We start from the raw sequence: 17,082 nt of genomic DNA on the forward strand, positions 1-17,082 counted from the left end.
ATTCCATTCAAATTATTTTAAATATTCCATGTTTAGCTTTTAACGAATAACACTTTATAACTGCTTTGTATTCACCAAGAGTCGTCACACATTTTAAATCAATTACGGAAACGCTAAGCTCGATCTTTCAATCAATCAATAACCGTGGCTCGGTTTTCCTTGTTCACTTAATATTGAATGCCATCAATAACAATAATATTCTCAAATATGATAAGACATAAATCACAAAAGTAGCAGGCGCCACAGAATGCCTGGCTTAGGGTCCTGATTCGGTCTTGTCCGCCTGCTTCCCTTTGCCCGTCGCGGCGCCTGACCCCGTTTGGGTCAGTCCTCCGACCGCCAATCCCCCATGATGGTCTGCAACACCACTTGGTCATGCGAAACACGCGCTTCAAGCGAACGACACAAAATAAAATAACAGAAGAGTAAGGAGAATTAATAAGCGAATCTGCAAATACCCTATCTCATAATCATTAGTGAAAATTCCAATTATTCAGCTGTATAACCTTCCCACTTTTGGTACAATGTGTTATAAGAATAAATTTAAATTAAACGACTAAAAATGTGTCTAAAAAAATAATAATCCGAAATAAATATTACTATTTTTATACAAAAGTTTATTAAATACAAACAGGGATTAATAAATTTAAACAAAAAGGTTCATGGCCAATTTGCGGCTTGCCAATTACGAAGACCATTGCAGGGCGAATCCAACATTTTCTGCACCACGGGGCTCCAACTGAATTTATTACACTCTTGCGAGGGTATAAAAAAGATCGCTAAGCAGGACCCCCGCCTACTCTATGGTGGGGATGGGGGGAAGGGAACCTTTTCGTTGCAGGATTCGGAAGTGAAGTCGTACAGAGAAGGAGGCAACGTCACGCGGCGTTGTCATGGCGCAATAAAAATAAAAATCTAATTAGTATGCCGTTGACAGTTTAATCGTGATTACGCTGGCAAAAATGTCAGCTAAACGGGTGGCGCTAGCGAGGGGGTGGCGCTAGCGAGGGGGTGGCGCTGCGAGGGGGTGGCCTTTGGGGGTGTCCTGTGTTGGTGGCAAAGCGTCAACATCAACATGCCAACAGTTGATTCTTGGCGTTACTGTTGGTGCTCTTGGACGTTGAGCTTGGCATTTCCGGCAGCCGCCGCATGCATCGCGTGCGTGTCACAACAACAAGTGTGTTTACGTGGCACAGTGTATGTGTGTGTGGGTGTGGGTATGGGTGTGTGTTGGTGGGTGCCAGCGAAGCCCGCGTTTGTGTGGGTGTCAGAAGTTTAGAGCTGAAAATCATTCGTCGTTCTTCTGCGGATTCCCCAGCATGTGGCAGCAAAGCAAAAACATCAGAACTAATAAGCCACACTTGCCAAAACGAAACACGAATTGTAGCTTCACGTATTTTACTGAGCACCTACATATGTAATGGTTTTTAATTTAGGAATAAGTTTCAGGTAACTTCGGGCAATATGATGGATGTCCCTCCAACGAGGTTCAAAATATTTCACGTCATTTGGCTAATAGAACGAGTATTAGCTTCGAAAATATTTTTTTCTATAAAGTTTGTATAAAAATATATAGTTTGTTTTAAAAGATTAATTCTATAAATCATCTTATCTATCTCCACATCTAAATATTAAAGGGATTTTTAGGGGGAGAAACTATGCTCCATAATAAAAATTTATGGAAGTTGAACCGTTTATAAGAGTACTCATATTGTTGAGAAGCTTGGCCCATCTCGCAGTGTTATTTCGGTAGTCACATTTTGTTTCATACACCCAGACACGCTCAAATCGAATCTCGCCTGAATGTTGGCCATTGAAATGCGTGTCTAGTGAAGGATCCGCGGAACGTGATTGGAATGTTTAAGAGGCATGTCGCAGTTGCCTCTTTGTTTTGAGTGGGCTGCGCCCAGAAATATGACTAACTTGGCCCAGACTGGTGAAAAATGGTGGAAGTGGAGGGGTCAGAGTCGAGAGCACGTCACTTGGCCACATGCCAGTCAAAAGTCAAGAGACGGCTCTGAATTAAAATCAAGCTGTTGCGTAGATCTGGCTGAGACCGGAACCGGAAGTTGCTGCGATGAATTGCCTGCTCTAGCATTCGTTTTGCCTGCTTTTTGGGGCTCCGTCAATTTGCGGACCAACTTTCAAGTTCGGCTTAGAGAACTGCTCGAATTTTTCAATTTTTAATATAAAATTCTGGGGATTTATGAGCGCTTCTTTTACAACTTTATTATGCCCCAATCTCACAATGAATAGAAGGACGCAGGGGTGACGGGAGAACAGGCGCGAGTCCGGGAAAGACTCCTAGCAAAGGAATATGAAATGAAATTAAAGCTGCCGGAAATGCAGACAAAGCGACATCTCATTGCAGCAGCCATTTTGCCCGGAGTGTCAGACGGAGATGGCGAGCTATGGAGCCTCGGAGAACTGAAATTAAATACAATTCATATTGTTCCGAGAAGTGGGGGAAGTGAGTGACAAACAAACAGCCCTATGTAACGTCAAATTGCAGCGAGCCAGATATATTAAAATATTAATAAAACGAGTTTTCTAAAGATAAATGGCGGAAGCACTTGCCAGAGAAATGAACAGAGGCCTTTATTATGTCCCAGGCCGTCAGCAAGCCATCAAATGTCAAATAGAGCAGAAGCCGATCAAAAATGGAAGTCAATGGGCCAATGCAAATTACCTGGAGAAGTAGAAGGCAACTTAACAATTGGCATGAAAAGCTTTTTCAATGGAATAAAGAGTCTTATCAGTTGGACTGAAAAAATCCTGAGGTTACAAATAAAACGCTCTATAACTTTTACTGCATTTGTAAACGCTGGATAACGATTGTTATTCTCCTACTTCATCTGCTGAACTTCGTCAGTTTACTTTTTTTGAAGCTAATAAACGTTTTTCAATTAATATTAAGCGCTTAGAGTCAGTAGAGTTTTTCGTAAGGAACCTCCATCTTCTACTTTGAAATATGCTCTTCTTGTTGTTTTCTGCTACTGTTTAAGCTTGAATTGTGCCACTGCTGCGGTTTGATGCGATTTGCCGTGGGGTTTCTCCCATGAAACACACACAAAAACTGAATGCATATCCGGCGTTTTCACATATGGTAACCACAGGATAATTGAACCGCAAATGATGTGGATGGTGCCGTCTACCTATGTGAGTAGGCGTTTTCGCAGCCTGAAATCCTATTCCTCGGGGCTATAATTATACCCTTGCAGAGGTTATTATAATTTTGGTCAAAAGTGTGCAACGCAGTGAAGGAGACATCTCCGACCCTATAAAGTATATATATTCTTGATCAGGATCACCTCCTGAGTCGATATGAGCATGTCCGTCTGTCCGTCTGTCCGTCTGTCCGTCTGTCTGTCTGTCTGTCGGTTTCTACGCAAACTAGTCTCTCAGTTTTGGAGCTATCGAGTTGAAACTTTGCACACACCCTTCTTTCCTTTGCAGGTAGTATATAAGTCGGAACGGCCGGGATCGGTCGACTATATCCTATAGCTGCCATATAACTGATTGATCGGAAATGCCATAACTTTGGTGTTTTTTAAGTTGGAGGGTTGGGACTTTCCACACATGTTATATTTGACCAAAATATCTTATATACAAAATTTCATAAGGATCGGCCGACTATATCCTATAGCTGTCATAGAACGATCGAAATTGGCATAACTTTGGTGTTTTTTAAGTTAGAAAGATGTGACTTGGTACAGATCACTGTTTGGGCAAAATAATTCGATATGCTAAATTTCATAAGGATCGGCCGCCTATATACGATATGCTATATATCTAATAATATAAGATGCGTGGCGCCACCTAGCGGACTGCGACTGAACTGCAAGGGTATATCAACTTCGGCTCCGCCCGAAGTTAGCTTTCCTTTCTTGTTTTAATTATTATTTAAGGTAGACTGGGACTCGCAAATTAAAGCGTTTTGAAGAAGGTGCAAACTGTTAAACAAAAAGGCAAGGCTTTTGATTGAGTGTGGAGTGTGACAATATTTGGATTGCGTTTTAAATACACTCACCTGGCAAACTGGCTAAATAAACAGCGGCAATGACGAGAAGTCGTCGCAGTTTAATCGCTGACCGTTGCATTCTGTTTTATTGTATTGCCCGCAATTGTATTTGTTTATTGAAAAATCAGTTAATAATTGAACAGCACGCCGTACTTCAAATACGATTTAATGTCATACGCGATCAATATCCGTTTTGCAGACCGCAAAAATCAATTTTTGTATTCCCTAACTCGTTCTGTTGTCTCTTTGTTTTTTGGTTGCTCCGTATGTGCAATTTCCTTTTATTTTCGCCACTTGATTGGTTTTTTCTTTTGACTCTGTTTTGCGGTTGCACTTAATGCATTTTTTACATTCCACCAATGGGATGTCCTTGCCTCCTCCGGTTTGCAGTCAGCCACAATTAGCAATCTGCAGAGTGAGTCGCATTGGTATTCGGATTTTGGCTCCAGCTGCATGACCCACTGCCATGCATGTCGAATTGTGTAAATAGGGTCGGGTTAGCTGCAATTCTTATTGAACTCGATTTGGCTATTTGCATTTTTCATATCCCTTCTACCTTTTTTGCATATTCATTTCCGGCTTTCCTCAATTCCTCCACTTGGCTGCTCTGTGTATTTTATGTGATTTCACTTTTCTCCCACTCTTCCTGTATATTTTTGGGCAAAGACTGAACTAGTTTTGTGTTCCGATTCAATCTGAAAATTAAATAAGGTATAAGGGAAAATATAGATTAGTATAAAATAGTTTAGTGGAGACATGGGAATTTTCGAAAGAGTTTTTAAGTAACTGTTTAAATTACTTATAAGACCAAGAAAAAGTCGATGAGCATTAACAGATCTCATGGCTTTTTATGTGACACTTTTCCGATTGGAGGTGTCATCGTCAAATTCAATATCCCCGCCAAGATTTACCGCCCTGGAGCCAAAGAATCGCCTGAGAGTGAATCATTGATGGACACTTTAAGCTGCAACGACTCCGGAGCGCTGATTTTGGCAGCGTGGGGGTGGAAGCAAAACACAAGCTCAGTGCATTTTCCAACTGATTTGAAAATCCAAATGTTGCCCATTAGCAAACCAAATACGCACAGCCCTAACGCAAGGGGCGGGAGACTTTGGAGCCACCGGAAGTGAAAGCCGACTGACTTTACATGGGAAATTGGCACAAGCCAAGCCATGAAATTGTACAACACGATTTTCACATTCCGTACACGACACCATTCCGACCGCTACGGCGGGGACAGTGGCGCACATGTGTATAAGGCACCCGGGTGGTAGCCTACTTTACATGCCTGCGATTCGATTTGCCGACGTTGGTGCATGGGTAAAATTCACTTATGGAAATCGAAGATTTTCGCAGTGAGTTTCTGTCTGCTCTTGCGTTCTTTACCCCACTTCCTAACACTTTTTTGGGTGTTGGTTGGGAGCAACGTAACGAAAACTAAACTGATATGAAGTATCAGCATTCAGTATTCAATGTAAATCCTTTAAGCTGAAAATGCGCTTGAAAGGAACCCAGGACCCCTCTTCGCACATTGTTGACTGACTGACAGCTTGACTGCGCCTCTGATTGGAGGTTCTGTCTCATAAAGAGACATCCTCGACGGGAAAGCGAAAAGCGGTGGGTGTTCCCATCCCATTCAAGTCAAGTTATGTGTGTTAAAGTCGAAGAGGTTCAACCGGGTAGTCATTTCCAAGAGTCTCCATGGGAATCAAGGAACAGAATATTTTTCGCTAAGCCGCCATTATTTACGATATGTTGGAAAGCGCTGTATTTGAAAAGCATTGTGGCAAAATGTAGTGATTAAATAAATTCCATCTTTATTAAAATAATGTTTTTAAAAATTAAGAGTAACCTGATCACTAAAAACACACAAGCACAATAGCAAAAAAAGCAATATTTTGAAGATCCGTCATATTTGTATGCCCCAACACAGGTCACATATAAACACTTCACACTGATACAACATAAAATACATTTAAAAATATCGTAAAAAATAATAAACCAAAACACTTCAAGTACACACCGTTCCTCAATGATTCTGCCATACACCCAGATAGGCAATGCCAGCAAGCTATCGATGTACATCAAGTTGGATGAAGAGGGGTCACAACAGTGCGAGAACATGGAGGAGTCGGTCATCGAATCCGCCTCCGGACCTGATCCACACATAGGCCCAGCATGGCGGATCCACTTCGCCCTCCTGGAGTACAAGCAGTTCAAGGCGGCCAGGACAATTCAACGGTTCATCCGGGGCTTTCTCACCCGCAAAAAAGTTATAAGAGAGAACGAGGCTGCTACCATGATCGCCAAATGGTGGCGAGGCTACAAGGTAGATGTACTTTTTGGAAGTATCAGGAAAAAAAAACGTAGTACTTGGTCTTACTTTCTCCATTTCCCAGGTCCGCATCGATTTCTTCGAGACAGTTCAGAATCTTCTGCAAGAACGGGTAATGAAGTTTTATAATGAGAAGGCTCAAATGATTCAAGCCAGTTTCCGAGGCTGGAAAACGCGCCAGTACCTCCACGATTTCCAGGGAATGAAGGTGCTACGACTACAGTACGCCGAGGATCTTCTTAGTCAACTGGCAAGGAGTCTGTGGAAAATAAAGCATGAACACAAGCTGCCTGGAGTTTATTCACTGCGCGAGTCAGCGTATGTTTAACAAATAATAGTTCTTTAGAGCTTCTGAGTGCATAGACTAAAATTTAAATGGATCGTTTCAGCCTTCTGAGCCGTATTGAGGACTTGTCATGGTCCTTCGGCTTCCGCTTCCACAATGGTCGAGTGCGAGCGGCCATCGCCGCGAAGAGGTCTTATATCAACGACAAGCGCCAAGAGTTCAGATCTGCGCAAAGATACTTCAAATCACCATATCCGGGTCCGGACGCAGAGGCCATAATATTTGGGGAGGGCGTGGTAAACAAGAATATTTGTACTGCCGGACAGCGCACCTTCATGGTGTATGACAACTCCTTCAGGGACCGGCACATTAGAAAGATTTACGAGAAGTTCGCAGCCAGTAAGTCCCGTATTTAATCGCTTTGAGAAAAATAAACGTAACTTTTCGTGGCTTTAGGGCGGCGGAACAGCATGCAGGCAAATCAGGAGAACATTCGGGCCTTGTTCTGTAGGGACTTGGTCAGGCGAATGATCAAAAAGCGTTTAGTAGCACGGAATGCAGAGAAAATAACAATGCGGCAGTTTCTGGATGATCTCTTAGCAAAATCCAGAGAATAAAATTGCGATGGCTCCCTAACTGACGGAGGATGGCTCACGTCTCTAAGGCTCCATAGTTCTGGACGAACATTTGCCTTGGTGGATGGGCGACCAGAACTAGAGACCCTGGTGGGTCTTCCATTTTAAATTTCGTTCACTGTATTTCCACAACGCTACCCACAACGCATATATGTATTAAAATATTCATGAATCTGGTATGGTATTTGGATTTTATAGGTGAGTTGAAAGTTAGTGATCTGTGTGATTTATTACGACAAGAAAATATGAGGAGGGAAATTCTTTCACTTACATATAGAAGTCTAAATAAAAACGTCTTCCGTGCAGATACGAGCTCCCCTTGACCATTAAAATGCCCCTAGACACTAACAGACATTCTCCATAGCCATCAGTCACAAAATTTCACAAATTCCTCGACATAAAACAGACTCTGCCCCGCAAGAGCGTCCTCTGAAAAGCTTAAATTTTTTTTAATGTCAAGGCAACAAAAATTGAGGAAAACGAATTCCAGTTTCTTTTGTGCGAGTGCGTTTTTAGCAGCTCACAATTTATTTGCAAACATTTATTATAGTTACTTTTGTTTTATTCGCCTTGAGTACTTTCGCTTGCGGAAATGTAGGGGTCACTTTTTATGCCGCATTGTTTTACGGTCGCGTTGTGGCTTGGTAATGAAATGCCCCGTCATAAAGATGGCGGGCCAAGGCTGATAAGGCCGGCAGAGGGCGGGGACTCTAAAGGACTTCAAGCTGGAGGACAAATTAGTTTAAAGATAAGTGGGTTACACAATTTCGTGTTGCATACTTTGTGGCATTAAGTGGCTGTCTTGATTAGTCCGTCGAGATGGCAAACACAATCAAGCATCAGCACCAGACTGCACGTGAAAATGTTTAACAGCTGTCGAAGGAAGAAAGGATAGGGTGGAGCGCCCAGGCGGAGGAGGCGGCGGTGGAGGATTAAAGGTAAATAGCGTGAAGCCACTCCTCATGGGAATTGCAGGCGGGCTTAAAGGCATCTCCGCAATGCTCCTTTGGCCAAGTGCACAGTAAATACCAAAGCAATTTCCACTGCAAAATTGACAAGCACCAAACCGCAACACGAGCCCGAGGTGCTGAAGTGGATTGGCTCCAACTGAGATGGCCACGGTGCTGCTCCTGCCAGTAACTTCTACCTTCGGGCTCTCACAATCTAAGCTGAGCCGCAAGCACAAATGAATTTTTCCTTCTGCTCTTCGTCTTCTTCGAACTCCGTCTGTTTATTTGCCTTTTTAGCCATTTTTGTTGGCCTTTACACACGAATGCAATTAAGCCGACTGAACTGAGCCCATAACCCACAACAAACTGTATTTAAAAAAATCAAAGGTTTACGGGATTTCTATTTACCACTCGATGGAATCAACAGCTTCTGTCCAGCTTTGTATTAGAAGGTTGATACCTCTTAGCTCTTTCTTTAAATATGTAGCTAAGACCATCTAAGGGATGGCACCTAAGTATATCTTTTGAGTTCTTATTTTGTAAATCCTTTTTTTAAATTTTATTTGGATATTGAGGAACAATTTTCAATGAACACAAAAACAAAACGTTTATGGTTAAAGCATGTGCACATGACTTAACAATTTTCTATAATGATCACATCAGCTTCCATCAACGTACTAATCGTACTTAAACTCTTAGGAACCCTAAAATTTCATTCACATAAGTATTTTGCTGCCAAACTGACCATTAAACGAACGCACAAAGGATTCCAATTAGAGGTCGAAGCGAGCGGCCAAGGCAAGCCAGAAAACCTCGAACCATTTCCTTAACCCTAATCTTAATTATGCAAAAAACGAGGCCATGTGCGAAAACTAACAGAAATGGACCAAATGGGTAACCCAATTCGACAATAAACTAACACCAAACGGCTCGGCCTGAGAGCTACCAAGTGCTTGGGTCATCAAAATGTGTCAGGCCGGTCGATCCATGCAAATTTCAAACTTAATCATGGGACATAATATTGCGAATGCCCGGACCGGCCAAGAGGGGGTCATCCAGCCAGCCGGCCATCCCAGCCAAGTGACCCTGCGAAATGTCCGTTTATCAAATGGCCAGCACAACAACAGCTGTTCGCTTTGAAATAGTTTTCACCCCACCCGCTTTCCTCTCCCATGGCTGTCAAATGAGATTAAAATAAGCTCTTCCGTCAATCGACATCGACTTGGACTGCTGCTCGATGCTCGTATATATTTCCCACATGACAATAGCCGACCCTTCGACCAACGCCGCCCCTCAGCTCCTTACCCCAGATCCTCTCGCAATATAATGGGCCAAGCGAATTTATAGCAATTGTGCACTAAAAGGGTTTTATCCACGCACAACAGCTTGACCAATAAAGCAACTAAGCGCATTTGTGCACCACTTCACAAAGAGGGGAAAGGATACTGGGTTCGTGCCTTATACATAGGGTTCGAATGAGAGAACGAAAGGGTTGGCGAGGGGCAGGACATGAGCTTTGAGCGCCAGTTTATTGCCAAATTGAGTTCTCGGCCGAAAGGGAACGCGACAAAGCTTTGAGTATGGCGAACGTTGTCAACAACAGCTGCACAATTGAGATAAACTTCAATTTTCGTAAATTGTTTTGTTTATTGAAAAATCTGCGACATGTGAAGACTCTCCATGTGTGTGAGTTTGCGAGCTTGCAAGAGTGTGTGTCACATTAAGCGCTCTGAATTTTAATTCAATTTAACTTTAGTTTCAGTTTTGCAGCTTTCGAATGGTGGGGACAGCAATTTATTGGCACATTTTATTTTACGAATTTATTGGATTTGGTTGGGAGAGACCAAAACTGAACATTCATGCATTTAATGTTGAATTCGTGGCAACTGGCAGCTGCGCAAATTTGAATTCTCTGCTAAATATCAGTAAACTATAAGTGGTCTAAATGGATTTCAAAGAACTTACGGCACTATCTCAGGTACCCTTAACAGTATTTGTTGAAAATTGTGCTCATATTATAAATTATCTCTTCCATTCTTGGAGTAATATGGCGTATTTTATACCAGGGATCCCCAAGGCTACTTATCAGCATTGAGTAATGTGGCGTATTTTATACCAGGGATCCCCAAGGCTACTTATCAGCATTGCTCTAATATGTAACCCTTTTGAGTGCGTTAAGTGGTGGTGTCACTCATGCATATTGCTATGTTCGATTTCAAGGGATCTATCATAAACTACATAATGTATTATTTTCCCGTGTGGGAAACTCTAACTTTACAATTATACTATCTGATATGTTTAACGCTTAAACATGGGGACCTCATGATAGCCTTTTATTTTCTAATAATTTAAGTGTTTTCATTAGAAATCCAATGATTGCCAAATTATGTCCAATCAATAAAGACACAAATCATTTTATTCTAACCATATATAACCATAATTATTGGCATATTGCCAATAATTTTCAAAGAGTTAGTCATGATATCACAGACAAATACCTGTGATCTGATTTTTCATATATTCCGTAGCATTGAATAGTCATAGCCAGTATTTGTTTCGATTTATGTTTTGGGTATGGAAATTACCGTGTGTACTTCATAAGTACTTTTTCGAGGGGCCGCATGAACCTTTCCTCCCAAGTCTTTCTATCTGCCAGGGCTCCCTTTGGCACTCAAGACAACAAAGCGTACATAGATCGAACTTTTCTCCTCTCGAGCCAAAGACCTCCAAAAATATACATTTCTCTTATCGGAATCCCCAAAGGTCTACCTAAGCTGCACACACAGTCACTTGGAGAGGCCAGACACAATATCCCGATGCCTTATCCAATCCCTTCCCATCTTCTCGCATTCACGTACTCGCATTTCCCAGTGGAAAGCGATGCCAGTGCCAGTGTGTGCTCAAATTATGCGCATGCCGTTGATATTTTTCTTTTTTTGGCTCAGCACGATTTTCAATTCAAATGTTTTCTTTTCTGGGATTCGATTTCGCCGGCAGAAGGTGAAAGATGCGGTTACATGGGCGTGGCAGGCGAAAAACTTTTCGCATAAAATAAGGCAAGATAAATTGTTAATGCGTCTGTGGGGAAGCGATTAGCGGTAAATGTGCCGAGTTTATGTTCCAGTTCGTTTTGAAACTCGCCATCCCGCTCCAAGGCTGAGCTATTTAAATATTATTTTGGTAACGAAGTTTCAGTGCCAGTGCTTAAAGGAAAACGGGATTGTAGAAACGGCCAATGGGAAACGACAAACGGGAAGCGGGGAACGGGGAACGGAAAAACTTCCGGCCAGATGCATTGCGGAAATATTTTCCAAATCGACTGCAGCACACACAAGTAATGTATGTCTGACTAGCAAAAAATAAGAAATCCAACAAGCAGACGACAAAAGGTAAGTTGGCTCAGTGGAAGCTAAACTCTCGTTGCCATTGGCAATTTATTTTCAGCAGCCGGGCAATCTAGCTCTGGGATTTTGTCCTTAGCCAGGCAACTCTTCCTTTCCAGGATGCGAAGGCACTCGAGAACGCATTCAGGTGGGCAATTGGCAAATGCAACAGCCACTGCAGGCCATGATAAATCGTTATTTATAATTTGTATTGTAAACGAAGAAATTTGTATTTTATTTTCTGAGTGGAAGTCTGGGCAGAAAGGGTAAAAGTCAGAAGCTTATCGATGCGGAAGAGGCTAAGGATTAAAACAGTTTATTAAAATTTTAAACTCAATTATAGTTTTTTTTTGTCGGGTAATCGTTTTTCCGCCATCACTAATTTACACGGTTTGTTGGCTTGACGTGAAAAGTATATTTGTAACTTTTATTTTAGTTATAATTAAATATTTGCCAAAACACACGGGAGTGCTCAGGGCTCCCTCTAATGATTAATTTAGCTCTCAAAGTTTTGTTTGGTTATGCTTTGCAACTATTTCCATATTGAATTTTGCAATTTTTCGGTAGCTGGCTAATGGAAAATACCTCCTAATGAATGCCTCGCTTATACACAGATGCAACCGACTGGAGTTGAAAGCCAGCTTCATCTGTCCCGGCCAAAAAGGACACTCGGGCATAAATAAACGCCGCCTGTCGGGTACTGAGTGCCAGTGACAAGTTTTTGCGGAGCCGCCAGGAGCAGCTAAGCAGTGCGATCCAGGACTAAGGACGAAGCCAACTAGGCGACCGAGGTCAAAATTTTCCCTCCAGCTTCCCCCTCGGACATATTGCGCATTCTGCTGCCGCGACTGCCACAGTTGCTCACTTTTCAACGCTCCACCGAATCCTTGAGTGATGCAAGCCAACCGACCTACCCAAGCCCCCCGCCTTCCAGGTGCCACTGCAAAATTACCTGACCAAAGTTGCGTAACGAATCAGGTGTAAAAGCAGACCCGGGCAGACAAAGAGAAGTAGCCTCCGCCACTCGACTGACAGATATTATTATTCATGTTCCACCGCTGGGCGAACTTGCTTCAGTGGCCCAAATATGCATCCGACATGAAGTGCAATTGCCAACATAAATAAAAGTTTAAAAACTTTCTCAAATAGAATCTCCAGGGCAGGCCAGCGCATTTAAATTTTTGATTTAAAGACTCAAATGATGGTTATTAGTTGAATAGTTTCATGAAATTGAAGGCATTCTCTCATAGCTGTTATTCTCTAAAAGCTTTATACAAAAATATGTATAATCTTTTTTGCAATATTTTAAATTTGCCGAAATGCTGCTTTCCTGTGATGGCCTAAGAAATACTCAAAGGAACCGCGCACAATTTATGGTATGCCACTTTCCAAAGTAATACTTCCGAAATCCGCCTCTAACTCATACTTATTGATTTAAAGTTTGGAAACTATTTGAGCGCAGAACTTAAAGCCATAGAGGGGGTTGGGGACTGGAGGCTGACCCAGAACCATTGTGCTACTATTGCCGAGGCGGCAATCAAATAAATCACAAGTCCTGTGTCTAATTAAACTTAAGCTGTGCGACCCTTAACACTTGAGCTCGGCCCCTTGTCCTTGCGCAGTGCCACTCATTTGCATAAGGAGCGCGTTTGCTGCCTACCCGGCAAAAGATCAACCAGGGAGCCATTTCCAGCCGCTTCTTCGTACCACGCCACCCCCTTCCTTGCTAGAATGTGTCTATGCATATGAGAGAAACTTTGTCCTCGTCGTCCTGTGCCTCCAACAAGCAATAGTGTGTCACGCCCGCGCTTTGTGTCATGTGTGCCAATTAAAGTCGCGTCACACCCCCTGACGCCTCAAAAAGGATTTCAAGACACAAAGGAGATATACTTCGAAAGCGGAAAGTCGAATCTGAAATGTTCTCTAATGGAACGCTATTATTGTCTGTTATGTGTTGCATCAAAATGTAATTAACTTTCATTAAATGAAGCCTCATTTAGAGTGGCTAGAGTAGCTTCCTATAATTTTTTCTAGGCGAAGATCTCCCTAATGCTCCATTGATATGCTTTCCAAAATAGCTCATTTTTGGCCACAACTAACTATACATCCACCTCGAGAAAGCATAAAGCTCCTGGTCGTATTCCCGGTACAAAGGGTATGAGAAAGCCAAGTGGCTTTCTTAGCCTCTCTTCCCCTCCAATGGTCGACGGTCTTGGATCCTTGCTGGTAGCTCGTTGTGCGCATTATTAGCTGTCGTTTATTTTACCCAGGCAGCCGCCAAAAGGAGGCTGGCTGCAAGGACCTCGAGTCGGGACCCCCAGCTGCTTTTGATGGGACTGCCACGGGGTCGGTGGGTCGAGGAGTCTGGAGCACAACAAATTTCAGTTGTCGTCGTCATCGTCGCTCACTGGCTCGTTGAGCTCCTTGTGCTGTGCTACATATGCCAGGTCCTGCATCCTGGGGCTGCTTATCTTTGTACACTTAAAGTCATTAGCCAACTCGGCTTTAAGAAGTTGCTTTCGGGAAAATCAATGCCGCCTCTCCGTGGACCCGATGGGAGGAATGGGGAAAATTGCAACGCTGTCAGGTTAAGAGCCTGCCAGACATCGCAAAAGAAATTATAAAATGAAAACAAAGTGCAAATATTTTTCTAATGTCTGACAGCAGCTGTTAAATGCTACGGAAAATCCCGACAAAGAAAACCCAGCTAGGAGGTACTGAGGGAATGGGATTTCAGCGAGGGGCCAGGACACTAATGAACTATGAAAACAGAAGACGACAAACAAAAACAAAACGAAAGTGACAAAAAACTTTCTTTCAAGGAGAAGGTAACCCATGTTCTACAGTGGGCCAATGAGATATATATTTTTACTAAATTATCTCAAATATTTTTTTATAAATGAAACATAATAAAAATGCACTCTGAATTTTCCGTTAAATTATCCTTAAATATTTTAAAATGCCCATATCGGGAAAAGGTTTTCAACTACTCTTCCACGGTATTGAATAATTAATGTGAAAAGAAAAACAGCTCGGAAGGAAAGCAAAGAAAAAAACAGCAACGAAAGCAACAAGCAATAGCTTTTGGATTAGAAAAAATAGAGCAATATCCAAGTGCCGGACTTGTGGCATCCACTCAGCGATGCAGTCGCCACCGAGGAAGCGGAAGTGGGTGGCTCGCGGGCTGTGGCAGGACTCCTTTGGTCGGTGGCCACAAGATGGCGCTGTGCATTTACTTTTCTCCAGCTTGACAGCGCTCGAAATGAGACAAGTGGCAACAGCACCCACAGCGGAAAATGCAGACAATGGTGGCGGGACAGGGGCCGGGGTGCGCAGGCGGGAGCCACGACAAAATGCTAATGCAAAAAAAGTCAAGGGAGAAGGTCGAGCTGAGGGGGCAAAAAAAAGGTGAGATGCAATAGGTCTGTTGCCTGGCAGCTTGATTCCTACGGTTTGGTTTTGCTCTATTTGGTAATTTATGTGGCGACATTTTCCACCACCACCGCCACCGCACCATCGCTACTACTACCACCGCTTCCACTTCCCAATCGCAGTCCCATTTTCCTCGAGAACTGAAGTTGTTTTTGGTGGGGCAACCGCAAGGAATGGAACGAAACGAAAGCTGACGGAAAGCATTTTTGCGACAAGCGCACAAGTTTCACGCTTCAATGTGCAACCGAATGGCAAACGTATGGAAGCGCAGGGGGGCGTGGCAATATACCCAACAGATGACTGACCTGCTGTTGGTTGGTGGCAAGTGAGTTAGAAAATTAAAATCACAATATGTTTGGAATTTGTTTCTATTTTTAAGTCCTTATGTACATATGTATGTAAGGACTTCAATCTTTCTCTTGACAGATTGGCAGCTATTTAGATCATAGACTGAAAGGAAAAAAGGGGTACTGCACTGGGAAACTATGTTTAGGGATCTTGAAATTATACCACCAAAATAAAATAACAGTTTTGTGTGTATTTTTTTTGTACCTGAGAGGAAATAACTTTTTCGTTGGCGACATTTTCTTTAAGTTTTTGCGGGCCGCCGCCCGTCGGCTGCCTCTGTTGTTATTATTATTCAGTTACTCTGTTTATACAGGCAAGTTATTCATACATTCATGAATATACATACCCGTATAAAGCACGTATCTCCCTTTGGCGCTGCCCCACACAGGGCGAGCATTTGCATAAACACCAACGAACAACAAAAATAACCAGCCACGGGTGTCCCAGTAAGCTCGCCAAGTAGTAAGCGGGTAGAACATCCGCAGATAGCGCGATGTGATGCGGCTGGGCTCACTTTTAAATTTCTACTGTATGCAATACCAACCACAAATAAGCACAGAAAAAAATACCTGGGAACTTTAAAGTACCTTCAAACTGCTAAAGTCTTATGTATAGTCCCATCAGTTAGCTTAAATAGTCTTCTAACGAAACATACGAGCTACTGAGCTCCATTCTATTTCTTAGAAATATAGGTGTATATATTCTCAGTGTATCGAAGTATTTTCTTTTGCAACTTCATAGACCTCCGCATATTTATATATGTCCGCCAACTTATATTTTTGCAATCCTTCGAGTCGTATGCATGTTTATAAAATTGTCTAAATTCCCACAAGTTGATTTAAACTTTCTTCGCTTCTATATGCTCTTGTATGTTTGTTCGTGCTTATATATATTTTTCATACCAAAAAAATTGCTTTTGTTAGTTGGATGCCCGGCGGTGCAGCTCAGGACTCTAATGCAAGTATCTCTTTCGGGCTTTCTTCTTGTTTTCAAAACCCACATCGCGTATACGTTACGTTTTTGCACAAACTAACTTGTTATTGTTGCTAGAGTACAGCACAGACAAGCGGAAGTATCGTGCATTGTATTGTTGTTATTTTCACGGTGTCCTTTTGAGGTTTGTCGCTGTAGAAAATGCCACAAATTCACTCAGATATTGAAATCTGAACCGTGGCTGGGAAAACCATCGGGTTATGTGTGCACTTGTACATATTGTTAAAATTCGGTGCCTGCTCGTTTGGATATGAGATAAGGCAGAAGCGAAGAAGTGCCACAAAATTCTGCCATTGAAAGCGAAAGTTTGAGAAGATGTGTTATGGTGTAGTGGCAAGATACCTCGGTGGGATATTTGGGGAAAGACTGTGGAAGTTTAGGAACATGAATTTTTGAAACAATTGTGAAACAATTGTGTCCTTTTTTCTACTCTGAAGAGTGTCTTGTGAGTTATATTAAAAAACAAAGACAATATTCATAGTACCCCGTTCCTTAATTATAATATGTTTATATTTAAATATTTATGTATAAAAAAAATGTGTAACTTAAATATTTGAAGTACCTGGTGTATGTGTCGTATGAGTGATGTGTACTAAGAATTACCCATACGACCTGTATGCCATGTTATGACTGGTATTGTTCAATGGCAAAATTGAATGTCCTGAATGGTAGAATGTCTTAGCTTAGCAGGTAACTATT

The 17,082-nt window shown here is 42.3% G+C and overlaps 2 protein-coding genes across 2 annotated transcripts in view; one reads left to right on the forward strand and one right to left on the reverse strand.

Annotated features, from left to right (window-relative positions):
* Positions 1-17,082, reverse strand: part of LOC6497781 — a 57,450-nt gene that overhangs the window by 31,490 nt on the left and 8,878 nt on the right. Inside the window, exon 2 of the mRNA XM_001961403.3 lies at positions 4,031-4,716. Within this exon, the coding sequence (XP_001961439.1) occupies positions 4,031-4,100 (70 nt within the window). The 5' untranslated portion in view covers positions 4,101-4,716. The remainder of the gene's footprint in view (positions 1-4,030; positions 4,717-17,082) is intronic.
* Positions 5,927-7,454, forward strand: LOC26515523. Its single transcript, XM_014906957.3, has 4 exons — positions 5,927-6,350; positions 6,421-6,674; positions 6,746-7,041; positions 7,099-7,454. Exons 1-4 carry the CDS (start codon positions 6,054-6,056, stop codon positions 7,257-7,259), a joined length of 1,008 nt encoding a protein of 335 aa, XP_014762443.1. The 5' UTR covers positions 5,927-6,053; the 3' UTR covers positions 7,260-7,454.

Source organism: Drosophila ananassae, chromosome 3R (assembly GCF_017639315.1).
Source record: "Drosophila ananassae strain 14024-0371.13 chromosome 3R, ASM1763931v2, whole genome shotgun sequence".
In the NCBI taxonomy this organism is placed as follows: Eukaryota; Metazoa; Arthropoda; class Insecta; order Diptera; family Drosophilidae; genus Drosophila; species Drosophila ananassae.